Genomic DNA, 17,874 nt, shown 5'->3' on the forward strand with positions numbered 1-17,874 from the left:
CTTTTATGTCTTCCAGTCGGCAACTTGAACCCTATGTCTTATTCACAACACTGTATAGCTAGCATGGCAGCCCCCGCCTGGAAGTGTCCCAAACCAGAAGATTCAGAGATGATCAACGGAGGCTTCCCCCATATGAATGGCGGTGTGAGGCAGGAAGAGCGAGGCCTGAGCTTCCTCCTCAAGCAAGAGGACACAGAGATACAGGACGCTTACCTGCAGCTCTTCAACAAGCTGGATGTGGCGGTGAAGGAGATGAAGCAGTATGTCATGCAGATCAACAAGTAAGGCACTCGATGGGTTAATGGGCTCTGCTTTTGTTTGTGTGTGACTATTACTGCAATTCTGTACTGCCTATGATACTTTTATTCTCAGCCTGGCAGGACTTAACTGCCACAGCACCTCTGTAACGTTTTTATCTTGTTATCAGAAGTTGGTGGCCCAGGTCATGTCCTGATGGCACAGATTGGGGGGATGGTGGTTAGATTGCTGGGTGAGAGAGGTGGTAAGTTTGCTCATAGCTTGTACAGAGAGATAATATAAAACTATGGCAGCATAGGGATTCCCCTGTACTAAGCACAATTCAGCAGGAACAGCCCCCTAAGTTTGCTCATAGCCTGTACAGAGAGATACCATAAAACTATGGCAGCATAGGGATTCCCCTGTACTAAGCACAATTCAGCAGGAACAGCCCCCTAAGTTTGCTCATAGCCTGTACAGAGAGATACTATAAAACTATGGCAGCATAGGGATTCCCCTGTACTAAGCACAATTCAGCAGGAACAGCCCCCTAAATGTGGTCACAATGGGCCTTTACACTGTGCCAATGAGGAGTATGTGATTAGAATAGTGACTGCTCCCAGTGGTATCTTTAACCCTGTGTCTTCTTGTTTGCAGACTGCTGTCCACTATAACAGAACCCCTGGAACATGACCTGTGTGAGACGCTCCCAGCAGAGGGGACCCCTCCTTCTTCCCTTATGCACGAGGAGGGAGATTTGGATAAAGCAGAGCAAGGTGGGACAAAGAAGGTTTGTTTCAAGGTCTTAGAGGAAGATCAGGAAGACTCTGGCCATGATACTGTGAGCTACAGAGACTCCTACAGGTAAGTACTGAGGTTTCTAACATGGAATTTTTATTATTATTCTTTCTTTATGGCTGAGATTCTAGCTATCTGTATAACAGAGCATTCTGTCACAGTGGCACAGATCCTATCTGATACCCATTGTAAGCAGCAGTCCTGCCCTGCTTTATGGCTGAGATTCTAGCTATCTGTATAACAGAGCATTCTGGCACAGTTGCACAGATCCTATCTGATACCCATTGTAAGCAGCAGTCCTGCCCTGCTTTATGGCTGAGATTCTAGCTATCTGTATAACAGAGCATTCTGTCACAGTGGCACAGATCCTATCTGATCCCCATTGTAAGCAGCAGTCCTGCCCTGCTTTATGGCTGAGATTCTAGCTATCTGTATAACAGAGCATTCTGTCACAGTGGCACAGATCCTATCTGATCCCCATTGTAAGCAGCAGTCCTGCCCTGCTTTATGGCTGAGATTCTAGCTATCTGTATAACAGAGCATTCTGTCACAGTGGCACAGATCCTATCTGATACCCATTGTAAGCAGCAGTTCTGCCAGAATAGGTATTCCCCTGTACTAAGCACAATTCAGCAGGAACAGCCCCCTAAGTTTGCTCATAGCCTGTACAGAGAGATACCATAAAACTATGGCAGCATATGGATTCCCCTGTACTAAGCGCAATTCAGCAGGAACATCCCCCTAAGTTTGCTCATAATAAACCATACATACACCCAGATAAAAATGGGGGCTAGCAGAATCCATCTAAACATGTATTCCCCCTGGAGCTCACCTCCCTTTATAGCTACACAATTTGCCCAGAGCTATTTTAATATGGAGCATAATTTATTGCAGAACAGCAGCACAAGCTAAAATTATCTGCCCTGCTAACTAAAGAGGAAGCTCTCGCTTCTCAGAAAAACTGTTGCTGCCGCCTGCACCGGAGATCCGTGGTTAATCTCTATAGTCCGAATCTGCTGCTGTAAGCGGTGCCACTTACCTTGTGCTACTGCAGGATCTGACACACATTGCTATTTTTATTGTATCTGTAACCACAAAGCATAGAAAACAGGCCGGCTCCTGTGTGTGTGAAACCATCTGCCATATCACAGAAGCAATTTGTACGGAAGTCTTACACCTAATGGTCCAGTATTTATAATAAAATATAAAATTTATACAAAATGATGCAGGGACTGATATAACGGGTTATTGTGCACCTAGAACATACTGTACTGTCTAAGGGAAACACTATGGCACTTCCCTCCCATATGTATAAATACAAATATACAGAGAAGGAATGTTCTGGGCACACAATAAGCTATACCCTCATACTGTACTGTCTAAGGGAAACAATATGGCACCTCCCTCCCATATGTATAAATACAAATATACAGAGAAGGAATGTTCTGGGCACACAATAAGCTGTACCCTCATACTGTACTGTATAAGGGAAACATTATGGCACCTTCCTCCCATATGTATAAATACAAATATACAGAGAAGGAATGTTCTGGGCACACAATAAGCTGTACCCTCATACAGTACTGTCTAAGGGAAACACTATGGCACCTCCCTCCCATATGTATAAATACAAATATACAGAGAAGGAATGTTCTGGGTACACAGTAAGCTATACCCTTATCCTGTACTAGGAATGCTCTGAGCTTGCAGTATCCTATACCATCAAAGATTTTATTAGACAATAAAAGCCTTCTTATAAAAGAGGTACCTTCTGTCTGTAAGGTTTAATAAGGTCTAATAGTATTTCCATATATATCCATGAAAGCAGAAACAGATATAGCCGGCTATATCCCTCGCGTGTTTATGAGCAGCAAATCACTCTGTTGGCAGCAGGTGTAAAACAGATATCCCCCTTACTATAAAGCCCTTTAACTTATACTGTAATATACAGAATTTAGTAAGAGAAATAAACCCCTTTACCAAGACTGTGCTCCATCCCATAAAGCTTATGCTTTGTACACTACAGAGTTGCGCAGATTTGCCTTGCTAGGATCTTATATGAGAATGACATTATGGTATCAAATATTTTCATGGGATTCTGAGTGAGTCAGATCCATGAAACCATTAAACGGGCTGATTTACAGATTAATGTTTGTGTTTCATCTGTAATATAGAGTAAAATAGAAGGACTCATTGTTGGTTTCTGTTGAACCCTGTAGTGAATGCAACAGCAATCGAGACTCGGTCCTGTCCTACACCAGCGTTCGCAGTAACAGCTCTTATCTGGGAAGTGATGAGATGGGATCAGGTAAGTGGGATTCCAGTGCTTTATGGGAAGGCATTTTTGCAGAAAGGCGTGTCTGTCCTTGATTATAAATGTTCTCTGTCCTTGATTATAAATGTTCTCTGTCTTCATCTTGTCCTACTATGTCTGTCTCATCCTACTTTATCAATCTTGCCCTACTGTCTCTACTTCCTAGTACTTTCTCCATCTACCTCTGCTGTCTCCACATTGACACATTTTGCCCTACTGTCTATATCTTGTCCTTTTTCTCTACTTTATCCAACTGTCTCAATCTTGCCATGCTGTCTCCATCTGATCCTACTGTCTTCATCTTCCCTTACTGTCTCTATCTAGCCCTTCTGTATCCTCTTTGTCCTACTGTCTCCATCTTGCCCTACTGTCTCCATCTTCCCATGCTGTCTCCATCTGGCACTTTTGTATACGCTTTGTCCAACTGAATCCATCTTGCCCTGTTGCCTCTGTTTGTCCTTCTGTCTCCATCTTGCCCTGCTATTCCCTCTGTGTCCTACTATTTTTCCATCTTGCCATACTAACTCCGTGTTCCCATACTGCCTCAATATGGCCCTTTTGTTTCTATTTGTCCCACTGTCTTGCCCTAATGCCACCATTTTGTTCTACTATACCTCCTATCCCCACCTGCCATGCCTATAAGTGCATTTCTGCAGGGTCTGATAATGTGTGAGCCCCTGGGCAGTCTGTATTTTCTCCGTCTACAGGCAACTCTTTTGTCTGGTCCCAGAGCATTTACTCTTCCAGATAAAATACTTGTTGTTTCTTCAACAGGGGATGAGCTGCCCTGTGACATGAGGATTCCATCAGACAAGCAGGACAAATTACATGGCTGTCTGGAACATCTCTTTAATCAGGTAATGTGAAACTTTAATACAAGGCTTGTTATAGGCTCCCACTATTAGCGGATGGATTGGCAGACAGATAAATCAGCCAGTCCTTAGCCCCTGAATGTGTCCCTAGTTTCATGTAAGTGCCTGTCCTAGGCTGCATGTGTACTCCTTTTTACCAGACATTGCTAAACAAATCCTAACTCACAAGTCCAAGTACTTACGTGTCAGGGAGGTGCCATATTGTTTCCCTTGTTTCTTTCTAAATAATGTTTTCTGCCATATACAATTTGCCCTGACCTGTACAATGCTGAATGACCCTGGGCGCACACTGAAGTGCTTTCTGTTATGCCAGGTGGATGCCATTATCACTCTGCTCAAAGGAAAAGTCATGGCAAAGGCCTTCGAGGAGACAAAGCATTTCCCAATGGAGCACAGTTTGCAAGGTGAGTTAACATTTAATTCAATCCAACACAGTACTGAGAAGTGCTTGTCACCTGCACTGTCCTATACTCTCTTTATGGGATTAATAGGGCCCATTCCCCCAGGACTTCCTACTCTGAGAGAGATGTGTTAGAGTTGGTCAGTGATGATACCCTGCCCATTATATATAAAAGATCTTTTGTTTGGGTGGAAGAACTGGTATAGTTTGTAGTACATTATTCTTACCAACTCTGTAATTGCAGACGTTTTTGATATGGCTGCTTCAAGTGATTTTGAAGATTAAGTTTCCCTTGAAAAGAGCCACTGCTGACCATTTTGCCCCATGCCATTTCCACTCAGCACAGTAGCCTTACAGTGGGCAAAATGCCCCAAATCCACCCTGGGTGCCTCGGCTTTAAATACAAAATCAGACCATGATCCTGGGTTACCTATGCACATATGTAATTACATAAATACAAGACTATCAATAATGGCAAATAAAGGGCTTTAATAATAAACCTCAATGTATTTTATGCAGAATTTCAGAAAAAGGAGGAGTGGACTATTAAGTGCCGGAGTATGATCCAAAAAAACATACGAGAAGATCCCTGGAACTTGCCAAACTCCATCAAAACCCTAGTAGAGAGCATTCAGAAATATGTTGAAGGTTGGTATTGTTTCCTGGCTGGCATAAAGGGAATGGCATTATCCACCGTACAGCCAAGCAGCAAGGAATGAGCAAGCTAGCCATACTCATGGGGCTTGTAGCCCAAGAGTGATCCAGATCCACAGGCCTGTCCTTTTAGGATTCTATGTGGCTCCCAACCAGTCCTTCTTTTCCAGATCAGAAGTTGTTTTGTATTTTTTTTTGTATAATGTATTTACATAGAAGCAGTTACTTTCCCTTTAATATACATGAGTGTTTTTACAATGCTTTCGGCTCTGCTGCTATATACTTATTATAGTGTTATGTTCTTACAGATGGAAAGAATCAGCTTCTTTTGGCCTTACTGAAATGCACAGGTAATTATTCTAGATTTTAATATAGTATGACCATCATTCTGTCTTTATAGCTTGGAAAGGAATTAGTTTTAAATTTCATGTGCAAGGTATGGCTGAATAGAATCGGTTTGGTGTAGTATGAAATGTCAGAGGAGAGAGTCAGTGACTCAAGCTGTGGGCAGGTCTAGAACTCTGTGATGGAAGTTAACAGGGGGAGGGGTGGGTATTCTGTAATTCAACCAGTGGGCTGGATTAAAAGATTCTGATGATAGTTTAGAGGGGGCGGGCAGATAGTTGCAGTGGGTCGGACTAGAACACCCTAATGGCAGCTTACAGGGGGTGGGCAGGAAGTCTGTAACTTAAGCAGCGGGTCGGACTAGAACACCCTAATGGCAGTTTACAGGGAGCGGGCAGGAAGTCTGTAACCATATACAATTCAAAGGCAATGAAGCATATATAAATCAAAGGGGATTATGTAATAAAAGGAAATAAGTTTGCCCAGGAGCAGTAACCCATAGTAACCAATCAGCAGGCAGTGTTTATTGGTCACCAAACATCTTATTGGTTGATTACTGCTCCTGGTCAAACTTAGTGCCTTTTAATATAAATGGGGGAAAGTGTGTTAAACACATTACTCAGCATGAGTTTTTATTCGTCTTTATAGATACAGAGCTGCAAGTCCGTCGGGATGTCATTTTCTGTCAGACACTGGTGGCTGCTATTTGCACCTTCACGGAGCAGCTGATGGCGGCGCTGAACTACCGATATAACAATAACGGCGAATATGAGGAAAACAGCCGGGACGCCAGCCGGAAATGGCTGGAGCAGATAGCAGTCACTGGCGTCTTACTCAACTACCAATCACTTCTCTCCCCCAGTGTGGTAAGTGATTTTCTGTTGTCACATTGCCGTCGATCCCTTGTATTACAATTAATCATTGAGCCCAGGGCAACCAATCAGACCATTCACACTTCATTCATATATAATGATTACTCTTTATATTTGGCCGGTTAGTAGTTTGCATTGTTAGCCTGGGGACAGAAGGTCGGTGCATTGATTTTCTGCCCATGCAACACAGTCAAGGGCAAGTTGACCAGTTTGTCCTATGGTCGTGGAGTTTATAGAATAAAACCGACACACCAGCTTCTTCTAAAGCCAGGAAACTCTCAGGCCCTGACATAGGAGCTTCATTGGAAATAGAATCCAGTTACAGTTCTTCCCAACACTTCCAAGGGCAGAGCATTTCTCTTACCCCACAGGGAAAGGCTTGTTAGCGCTCTGTGCAGCTCCGCACAAAGGACTATTCTGAGCGAGTATCTACTGCAAGCTCAAATTTTAGCAGGGTGAATAGGGCATTTTGTGCTCTGTAACTTATTATGGAAGAGACAAGTCCTGATGTGACCTGGAAGATTAGACCTCATCAAAGAACTAGGAGACACTCTGTAGTCTGTGAGTGCACACTGCCCTCTCCTGGCCACACACTTAATTACAAAAATAAAACCATTCCCCAATACTGAATGAGTCACTTTGTTGTCTACAGTCACCTGACTGTTCTTTTCCATTATTTATCTACAAGCCAGCCTACATGGCTCTTTGCTTAGCAGCTATGCCGGTGTTTTTACCCATAATAACATCTGTGAGATGCTGAATTCATATTGCATTATTAATATTGCTAAATTACACATAAACTCCATTAGCATCACCCATCAAGTAAGGGGTAGGGTGCAATTGCTGCTGTATATGCTGCTAATATAATTCAGAACTCTTTTTCATTTTCATGCTTTCCCCACAGAAGGAGGAACGGATCATGCTGGAGGATATCAAGGTCACGCTCTTAGAACTGGACAAAGTGGTCTTTTATTTTAAGCAGATGGATGAAACGCTGGTAGCAAGTAAGATACTGGTATATTGCTCTTGGAAAGAGGGGTGCAGGGGCTCTTGGGAAATTGGAGCTTGTGGGGGAGAAAGGGCAGCATGGGAGGGAAAGCGTGGCGCAAATGAGTAAAAGAATGAGGCTGGTGGGATGGTTCCATTTCCTGTAATACGTGAAGGAAGGGACCAATCACATCACCCAATTACCTTTCTGTTCCTGCTTGACCCCTCTGCTCGTGTTTTATGGTTTCAGATACGCCAGTTTTCCATCACATTGAAGGAAATCGACAGTCACTGAAGGTCATATTTTACCTCGATAACTACCACTTCTCGAAGCTGCCAACCAGGTTCGAGCACGGCGGGAGTCTGAAGCTCCAGTCTATTCTGTTTACAAAAGGTAAATCATTTTGGGGGGATTATGGGGGGATTATTGTTACCTTATAGGGGAGCTGGTGTGGTGGCATTTGATACCCAGCATTGCCCTTTGTTAGTGTTACCCCAGCTCTGTACCTGTCTAAGTAGGGAACCTCCCCTCACGATCATGTACAAGATTACAGCTTGGGTCTGATTTCCCAATATCCTGGCTACCATGGGTAGAGAGCTGGATTATTTGGACAAAGATGCCCAGCTTGTAAATGCTTTAATAGGAAAAAGTTAATGGGATGTTGCTATGGAAGCCTAACGGAAATACACGACCAACTGCATTGGTGCCCCATACAGGCAGATAGGGAGGAAGCAGGCAGTTCATTGAACAGGATTAGATATTGTCTTACAGGCAAGTTCTGATGTTAGAGTTAGGGACTAGATCCAGTATCACCCTGCAATATTCTCAGTATCCTTGGTCACTTGTTTAATAACAGCTCTGGAAAACCTTGAAGGCCACGTCCAGCCGGGCACCAATGAGTCGCTGGAGGAGATCCAACAGCAAATCAACAGCATTTCCATGGAGAAGGTGCAGAGTTACTACCGCAAACTCAGGTATGGGCACAGATAACGGGTCACACTGCAATGCTATGCTGCCTGATGGGTAATAGTGCTGCCGTCTCATCCCTCTTATTGGAATTAAATGTTTACTGGGAATGATTTGCTTCCGTTATATTTAGGTTTACTTCCCCTTTAAGTAACACACAGGCAGATTCTCTGTTTATCCAATCAGATGGCTCACTGGCTAATGCATCAGATAAAGATCCAATCACTGTAGAAGTGCAACCCAGTCCTGCTGCGGGTTAATAGACCCCAGTTCTAAGGGAAGTCACTGGCCAAGCAACTTACTACAGTCAGCTGATGGTCATGTAGTTTGGCTGGAGATGATGGGAGTGGTTGGTTGTCCTGTATGTGGCAGATCTGTTACATGTGCTTATATAATATCATAACTGGGGATGTCTCTTATTTACAGAGCATTTTACCTTGAAAAGTCCACAGATTCCAATACCACTGCTATTAAAATTGACCAGGTGAGTAGCAGAGACACTATATATATATATATATATTTATGTGGCAGTCGCAGTCCTACCTGTACCCTTGTTAGTGCATAGTCTGTACATCTAGGGATCAGTCATTAGATCTCTCTCATCCTCTCACAGCTGATCCGGCCCATGAATGCCCTTGATGAACTCTGCAGGCTAATGAAATCCTATATCAGTACCAAGCCCCTACAGTCGGGATGTTCCACCAGTCATGCACATGGGGTGGGTCTCTTACCCATCTCCTCGGAGCTCTGTTATCGGTTGGGTGCCTGCCAGATTGTAATGTGTGGGACGGGGATGCAAAGGTGAGTTTGGGTATGGAAGGCGGATGGTACCAACAGCATTGTATAGCCATAAAGCAGGACAGGACTGCTGCATAGAATAGTTACATAGTTACATAGTTACATAGGGTTGAAAAAAGACCATTGTCCATCAAGTTCAACCCATCCGAGTAAACCCAGCACACAACCTATACTAACCAATCTATACACTCACATACATAAACTATATATATACAACCAGTAATACTAACTGTAGATATTAGTATCACAATAGCCTTGGATATTCTGCTTGTTCAAAAACTCATCCAGGCCCCTCTTAAAGGCATTAACAGAATCTGCCATTACCACATCACTAGGAAGGGCATTCCACAGCCTCACTGCCCTCACCGTGAAAAACCACCTACGCTGCTTCAAATGGAAGCTCTGTTCCTCTAATCTATAGGGGGGGCCTCTGGTGCGCTGATTGTTTTTATGGGAAAAAAGAACATCCCCCAACTGCCTATAATCCCCTCTAATGTACTTGTACAGAGTAATCATGTCCCCTCGCAAGCGCCTCTTTTCCAGAGAAAACAACCCCAACCTCGACAGTCTAACCTCATAGTTTAACCCTTCCATCCCCTTTACCAGTTTAGTTGCACGTCTCTGCACTCTCTCCAGCTCATTAATATCCTTCTTAAGGACTGGAGCCCAAAACTGCACTGCATACTCAAGGTGAGGCCTTACCAGGGACCTATAAAGGGGCAAAATTATGTTCTCATCCCTTGAGTAAATGCCCTTTTTTATACAAGACAGCACTTTATTTGCTGTAGTAGCCACAGAATGACACTGCCTGGAATTAGACAACTTGTTATCTACAAAAACCCCTAGATCCTTCTCCATTAAGGATGCCCCCAACACACTACCATTCAGTAGATAGTTTGCGTTTATATTATTCCTACCAAAGTGCATAACTTTGCACTTGTCAACATTGAACCTCATTTTCCAGTTTGCTGCCCAGTTTTCCAATTTTGTCAAATCGCTCTGCAAAGCGGCAGCATCCTGCATGGAACTTATAGTTTTGCACAATTTAGTGTCATCAGCAAAAATAGAAACAGTACTCTCTATGCCCACCTCCAGGTCATTAATAAACAAGTTAAAAAGCAAAGGACCAAGGACTGACCCCTGCGGTACTCCACTAACCACACTGGTCCAATTAGAAAATGTTCCATTTACCACCACTCTTTGTACTCTATCCTTCAGCCAGTTCTCTATCCAATTACAAATATTATGTTCTAGGCCAATATTCCTCAATTTGATCATTAACCTTCTGTGAGGTACTGTATCAAACGCTTTAGCAAAATCTAAGTAGATGACATCAACTGCCATTCCAGCATCAAGGTTCCTGCTCACCTCCTCATAAAAGGCAACTAAATTAGTCTGGCAAGATCTGTTACGCATAAAACCATGCTGGCACAAACTAATAGTATTGTGAACTGCAATGTATTCAACTATCCTATCCCTTATTACCCCTTCCAGAAGCTTTCCTACTACTGATGTCAGACTAACAGGCCTATAGTTTTCAGGCTGAGAACGAGATCCCTTTTTAAATAACGGCACCACATTAGCAATCCGCCAGTCTCTCGGCACCATGCCAAACCTCAACGAATCCTGAAAAATTATGTGAAGAGGCTTGGCAATCACAGCGCTCAGCTCATTTAATACCCTGGGATGAATCCCATCCGGTCCTGGACCTTTGTTTACCTTTACATGTTCAAGTCTCTTTTGAATTTCCTCCTGAGTGACCCATGCGCCAGTAGCTAAATTACTAGCACTGGGTATATTAAAAGGGAAGCCTTCATTATCTGGCTCCTCAGATGTATAGACAGATGAAAAATAAGAGTTCAAAATTTCAGCTTTTTCCCCGTTTTCATCAACCAACGTACCTCCCCGTGATAATAAAGTTCCCACCCCTTCTTGCTTCATTTTTTTACTATTCACATAATTAAAAAATAATTTTGGATTCTTTTTACTCCTAGCTGCAATATCCCTTTCCATCTCTATTTTAGCTTGCCTGATAGCTTTTTTGCATGCTTTATTTGCTTCCTTGTACCTGATGAAAGTTTCCGCTGTCCCAGCTAACTTGAATGCTTTAAAAGCACGTTTTTTCTTACCAACCTCGACCTTAACTCTTTTATTCAGCCATAAGGGTTTTGCTTTGCGATGCCTCTCCTTGCTTACAAGGGGGATATACTGTTGTGTATACCTGCAAAGCAATGTTTTAAAGATGTTCCATTTTCCTTCTGTGTCTAACCCCATGAAAAGCCTTTCCCAGTTGACACATTGCAGAGATGCCCTTAAACTGGCAAAGTCTGCACGTCTAAAATTGAGCGTTTTAGTTACTCCCTTATAGAGCTGTCTCTGTAGCATTATCTCAAAGGAGACCATGTTGTGATCACTGTTCCCCAAATGCTCACCCACACAAATGTTAGAGATAAGTTCAGTATTATTAGATATTACCAGGTCCAAAATAGACTCATTCCGAGTAGGTTCTTGAACCACCTGAAATAAAAAGTTGTCATTTAGCATATTTACAAACCTACTAGCTTTTTCTGACTTAGCCACCCCATTACTCCAGTCAATGTCCGGATAATTAAAGTCCCCCATAATAACAACTTGACCCAATTTTGAAGCCTCCTCCATTTGCAAAAGTAGCTGGGCCTCATCCCCCTCATCTATACGGGGTGGTTTATAGCATACACCAATGATCATTTTCTTTGTGACCTTCAGCCCTACTGAAATTTCTACCCAAAGAGATTCAACGTTTTCATTGGTAATGTCTTTATTACATGGCTTTAAATCTGACTTTACATAAAGACAAACCCCTCCACCCTTTTTAATTCCTCTGTCCCTCCTAAAAAGCGTATACCCATTTAAATTCACTGCCCAGTCGCATTTTTCATCCCACCAGGTCTCAGTGATACCAATTAAGTCATAATTTTCAATACATGCAATAGCCTGCAGCTCCCCTATTTTTCCCGACAAGCTACGCGCATTAGCCAGCATGCAGCGGAGATTACTACTTCTTCCTCTACAGCTTACATTAGCTAAAGGACAGTTAGAGCTAAGGTGAAAATTAGTCTGTTTCCCTTGTAACAATGGAAGCTCCTTATCTGATAAACTATATGCCCCCCTCACTCCTCCCCCACAACCCTTTACTGGTCCCACTGCCCCATCTACACTAGCTCTCCCATAAGAATCTAGCTTACCAACCCCCCCCTTGTCTAGTTTAAACACTCCTCCAGCCTCTTAACCATTCTCTCCCCTAGCACAGTAGACCCCCTTCCATTGAGGTGCAATCCGTCAGGGCTGTATAGATTGTACCCCAAAGAAAAGTCAGCCCAGTGCTCTAGGAACCCAAACCCTTCCTTCCTACACCAAGACTTTAGCCACGCATTTAGCTCCCTAAGCTCCCGCTGTCTCCCTAAACTAGCACGCGGCACCGGCAAAATTTCCGAAAAAATTACATTGGAGGACCTTTGCTTAATTTTAGAGCCTAGATCCCTGAACTCACTCTTTAAGGTCCCCCACCTACCGTTCATTTTGTCGTTAGTACCGATATGTACCAAGACAGCCGGGTCATGCCCAGCCCCTCCCAATAATGTGTCGACCCGATCAACCACATGCCGAACCCTGGCACCAGGAAGACAGCAAACTGTAGGCATCATGCATATTAAAGTTAGGTACAGTGTGAGCCACAAAACAGTAAGCAGCAGTCCTGCCCTGCTTTATAGTTAACATTCTAGCTATCTGTATAACAGAGCATTCTGTCACAGTGGCACATATCCTATCTGATCCCCATTATAAAGCAGCAGCCCTGCCCTGCTTTATGGCTGAGATTCTAGCTATCTGTATAACAGAGCATTCTGTCACAGTGGCACAGATCCTATCTGATCCCCATTGTAAGCAGCAGTCCTATCCTGCTTTATGGCTGAAATTCTAGCTATCTGTATAACAGAGCATTCTGTCACAGTGGCACAGATCCTATCTGATCCCCATTGTAAGCAGCAGTCCTGTCCTGCTTTATGGCTGAGATTCTAGCTATCTGTATAACAGAGCATTCTGTCACAGTGACACAGATCCTATCTGATCCCCATTGTAAGCAGCAGTCCTGCCCTGCTTTATGGCTGAGATTCTAGCTATCTGTATAACAGAGCATTCTGTCACAGTGGCACAGATCCTATCTGATCCCCATTGTAAGCAGCAGTCCTGCCCTGCTTTATGGCTGAGATTCTAGCTATCTGTATAACAGAGCATTCTGCCACAGTGGCACAGATCCTATCTGAGAATAACCTGCTGTTATACAATGAGTCAGACAGAAAAGAGAAGTTGGAAACCCACATTTACCATTTTAAAAAAAATAAATTTGTGAGCTATTTCTGTTGTTTCCATGGCAGGAGCACACTGAGCGTCTCACTTGAGCAAGCTGCAATCCTTGGGCGAAGTCACGGGCTGATTCCTAAGTGTATTATGCAGGCGACAGACATTATGAGAAAACAGGTAAGTACAGAGACATGGAATGGACTGGTGTGACTTGTTTTCTTGTTTTATATATATATAAATATATACTCTTAGCCCAGGGAGCATGTATAGCCACAGGGACACCTCCCTGTAAATCGGAGTGCTTGCTCAGCCTTATACACAGCACAAAGCGGAAGCTGCAGGTAGGAAAAATTAGTTCTTGGGTCTCTGGGAAGAGGCACTATGTCTGCTCCTCAGGGGCGTGGCTACAGCAGGGGCTGCAGTGACTGGAGACCTAGAAGCCAAGAAGGTCACTAATAACTGGCAAATGTTTGTCGCAGCAGGAATAAAAACTGCAGAAGTACAAACCCCTCTAGTGAAGTGGGGGGGATAGATTCCTAGACAGATACAGTTGTGTTCAGAATAAGAGAAGTCCGACATCACTAACCTGATCAGTCACTGTTTTTGCCATTTCTACATAGCAAATCATTTACTAGCAGGTGTAGCAGAGAGATAGAAACCAACAGGCCCAATAGGCATGACATGCTGCTGATTCTGTGTCAGTGAATCATTCATTGGTTCAGTTATACAGATTGGTGTTCATAATAACAGATTATTGTATAGCAGAACAGGCAAAATGGCACAGACTCAGCCAATGATCAGCCCCAGGAAGATGAGAGAGGGACTAAAGTTACCTGTGAGCACTGTTACAATAAGAAGGCGCCTGTGTGAAGCCAAACTGTCGGCAAGAAGCCCACGCAAAGTCCCATTGTTAAAAAAACATGCGCTGAAGAGGTTACAATTGACCACATTGAGCACAGAGAGAAATGGCGCAACATTTTGTGGACTGATGAAAGCAAGATTGTGCTCTTTGGGTCTAAGGGCCACAGACAGTTTGTCAGACGCCCCCCAAACACTGAATTCATAGTGGGGCAAGCATCATGATATGGGGGGGTTTCTCATACTATGGGGTGGGGCCTATTTATCCCATACCTGGGATCATGGATCAGTTTGAATTTGAAATGTTGCCTTATGCGGAAGGGGAAATGCCCTTGAAATGGCTTTCAGCAAAACAATGACCCCAAACTCACCAGTAACCCAGCAACATCTTGGTTCCAGACCAACAAGATTGCCCTAATTGAGTGGCAGCCCAATCCCCAGACCTTAATCCAATAGAAAACTTGTGGGGGGACATAAAAAATGCTGTTTTGGGAGTTGGGCGACTCCATGTAACACTGATGGGCAGCATCTCTCAGAAACACAGGTTTTACAGCTAAATATTAGTTCTGTGAGTCAGAGGAAACACTTTCCAGTTCATACAGTGAATGTTTGAGTTTCTATAAAGGAATAACACATATTTGATATATTTTTCTTCATGTTTTGATTTGGAATAGAATACGCAGTGTCCCGAATGCATTTGGGAAATAAGACCTATATAAGGATTTTGAGCTTTATTCACTGTTTTAAACACACTGCTATTATTCTGAGCACAACTGTAGATGGAATCCTGTACCAAATATTTTACTCCACGGGTTGTCTCTGAGTTTCCTATGATGTATGTAAATATCAGCCCAAGGTATATTTATTTATCTGATAGAACTGCAAACATGTTTTATTATTGCCAGTAAAAAGGTCTCACTCATGAGTTCCCTGTATAACTCAGCCTGCAGTGTTGTACCTTTATATGGTCACAGAACCCCTCAGTGACTTCTAATATCCTTATCATTTACAGTAGGGGGTACATTATCCCTTATAATACAGAGTTCCCTGTATAACTCGGCCTGCAGCTCTGTGCCTTTATATGGTCACAAAACCCCATCAATGACTTCTAATATCCTTATAATTTACAGTAATATCCCCTATAATATCCCCTATAATACATAGTTATAGCTATGATGAATAATTCCCTGTACAAGTGCTAATACTCCTCCCTCTGTTCTCTTGGTGTAGGGTCCACGTGTAGAAATCTCTGCTAAGAATTTAAAAGTCATGGATCAGATGCCACAGACAGCACCTCGGTAAGTACCAGCTCCATAGATTCAATGGGGTAAATACCATGAGAGTTATGCACAGCCACTGACTGTGTTGAGCTCTACTAACCCATAACAGCCAATCAGATGTCCGCTTTATTATTAAAACTGCAGGTTTACAGTGTAATTGTTATTTGGTAGTGGCTGCTTTGGATTATTTGACCGGGGGAAATGTTTATGCAGAGCCCTGTAAATTATCCTTAGGGACACACAGTGGCTTTAAATTAAATGTAGAAATGGAGTTTTGCAATGAAATTGGTGAGTTGGGGACATTCCCTCCTAGAGGCAGTTGTACCGGCAAATATAAAAGTCCTATAAAAAGGAATAGATTGTGATTGCCCTGCTAATACCAAACTGATTCACAGGTCTCTTATTGGCCAGCTGTTGCTTTCAGTTTTCCTAGTGGGTGTAGTTCCTCTAAATATCCACAAGATGTCACTCATAAACCATTTACTTTGTTAGCAGCACTAGACAGGCGTTATCGCCCTCAGACATTGATTTAGTGCATCACATAGTATTTTTAATGATGGAGGCCATAGGAATATAAAATCCATTTTCATTGTAACAAGACTTTCAACAAGACTCTCTTGTGAGCATCCTATTCTGCTTTAATGCCTTTGCACATACAGTAAGTGGGAGCTTCCATATTGTATAAGCCCTACATTCTCCATTAAATCTAAGGCATAAATGGCCTCCTCACTAGGGGCACAGCCTTATTACAGTATATAGATAAGAAAAACAATACCCATATGTGTTAATAAAAATGCCTAGTGGGTAGGACACACATTGGTATTGGCATCCCATTTCATAGACCTTTTCTGCGCTTGCAGGATCTACAGGTTATGCCAGCCGCCGGTGGATGGAGACTTGTGAGCCGGAAGGAGTATCAGTTACTAGAATACATGCCGGTGGAGATGAAGGGACTCCTCGGAGCCGCAGAGGCCGATGCTGGTGCCTTCCCAGCTCCTTATCTCAGAAGCTTGGATCCAGTTTGAAGCTGAACAGACTCTTTGCTTGTCGATAAGCTTGCCCCTCGGCCCCTGGCACTGACAAGACTGAATAATCTCTGCTTTGGGACAGTGATGCTGCCAGGCCCTGTGGGCAGCGCTAGGAGCCAGTGAAGGACCCCCGCAGGCATTAAAGCTTTGGGCCGAGGAGGATTAAAGAGACTCGAGTAGCAGAGAGACTGCCGTTCCGATGTTTATCTCCCACTCCTGTCAGCCCAGCTACCTGCACTTTGTACCCAGCAACAGCACAGCCGCCTTCTCCTCCTTCTCTTTTTAACCTATTTATTTTAAACCTTCTTCCAATCAGCACCAATCATTGTTCTTTTATACCCTGGGTTTTATGTCTGTATAGTGTCCCCCCCCCATGTCCAGTCTTATCTAATCAGGAACTCACGTTTTATCAGTGTTTTATACCGTGAAAATGTACTTTTTTTTTATTTTAAATTAAATTCAGATTAAATAATTAACACAAAGGAATGGGGAAGTCAATTGTAAGAGTATAACCAGCTCTTATGCTCTCTCACTGTCAGTTGTAGCCTTTTAATAGTGACATAGGCCTTATTAAACTTGTTAGCTGAGGATGATGGGTATTGTAGGCCTCCTAGACACATTTGGCCCCTCCCCTTTCCTTTCCGTATTTTTATTGATATTTGAAAAATCTTAAATGGGACCAGCCTACTAGGGATTGTTTGAGATGTGCCAGTTTACATTGTTTCTGTTGCTTGATAAAGTAGGGTGCAGGTACAGTAGGGTGCAGACATGGTGGGGAATGTGTTTCTATAAGGAAGGGATGGGTCCCTAGTTAAGTGTTCAAGACACCCCCCCCCCCCCCCCCCCCCCCATAGAAGAGATATTGTAATTGTTTTCTAGGTTTCATGTACAGTTATGGGATCTGTTATCCGGAAGCCCATTATTCAGAAAGCACTGAATTATGGGAAAGCCGTCTCCCATAGGGTCCATTTTAATCAAATAATACACATTTGTAAAAACTATTCCCTTTTCTCAGTAATAATAAAACAGTACCTGTACTTGATCCCAACTAAGATATAATTACCCCTTATTGGGGGCAGAACAGTCCTATTGGGTTTATTTAATGGTTAAATGATTCCCTTTTCTC

At 43.1% G+C, this 17,874-nt stretch overlaps 1 protein-coding gene across 1 annotated transcript in view; it reads left to right on the forward strand.

Annotated features, from left to right (window-relative positions):
- Window positions 1-17,234, forward strand: part of prex1 (phosphatidylinositol-3,4,5-trisphosphate-dependent Rac exchange factor 1) — a 152,875-nt gene extending 135,641 nt beyond the window's left edge. The window contains exons 25-40 of the mRNA XM_002933157.5: window positions 17-281; window positions 895-1,101; window positions 3,255-3,343; window positions 4,124-4,206; window positions 4,535-4,625; window positions 5,141-5,269; window positions 5,584-5,625; window positions 6,269-6,486; window positions 7,397-7,496; window positions 7,730-7,873; window positions 8,337-8,454; window positions 8,873-8,930; window positions 9,060-9,247; window positions 13,657-13,759; window positions 15,671-15,738; window positions 16,581-17,234. Of these exons, the coding sequence (XP_002933203.2) occupies window positions 17-281; window positions 895-1,101; window positions 3,255-3,343; window positions 4,124-4,206; window positions 4,535-4,625; window positions 5,141-5,269; window positions 5,584-5,625; window positions 6,269-6,486; window positions 7,397-7,496; window positions 7,730-7,873; window positions 8,337-8,454; window positions 8,873-8,930; window positions 9,060-9,247; window positions 13,657-13,759; window positions 15,671-15,738; window positions 16,581-16,623 (1,946 nt within the window). The 3' untranslated portion in view covers window positions 16,624-17,234. The remainder of the gene's footprint in view (window positions 1-16; window positions 282-894; window positions 1,102-3,254; window positions 3,344-4,123; window positions 4,207-4,534; window positions 4,626-5,140; window positions 5,270-5,583; window positions 5,626-6,268; window positions 6,487-7,396; window positions 7,497-7,729; window positions 7,874-8,336; window positions 8,455-8,872; window positions 8,931-9,059; window positions 9,248-13,656; window positions 13,760-15,670; window positions 15,739-16,580) is intronic.
- Window positions 17,235-17,874: the final 640 nt, after the last annotated feature.

The sequence above is a fragment of the Xenopus tropicalis genome, chromosome 10 (assembly GCF_000004195.4).
Source record: "Xenopus tropicalis strain Nigerian chromosome 10, UCB_Xtro_10.0, whole genome shotgun sequence".
Lineage (NCBI taxonomy): Eukaryota > Metazoa > Chordata > Amphibia > Anura > Pipidae > Xenopus > Xenopus tropicalis.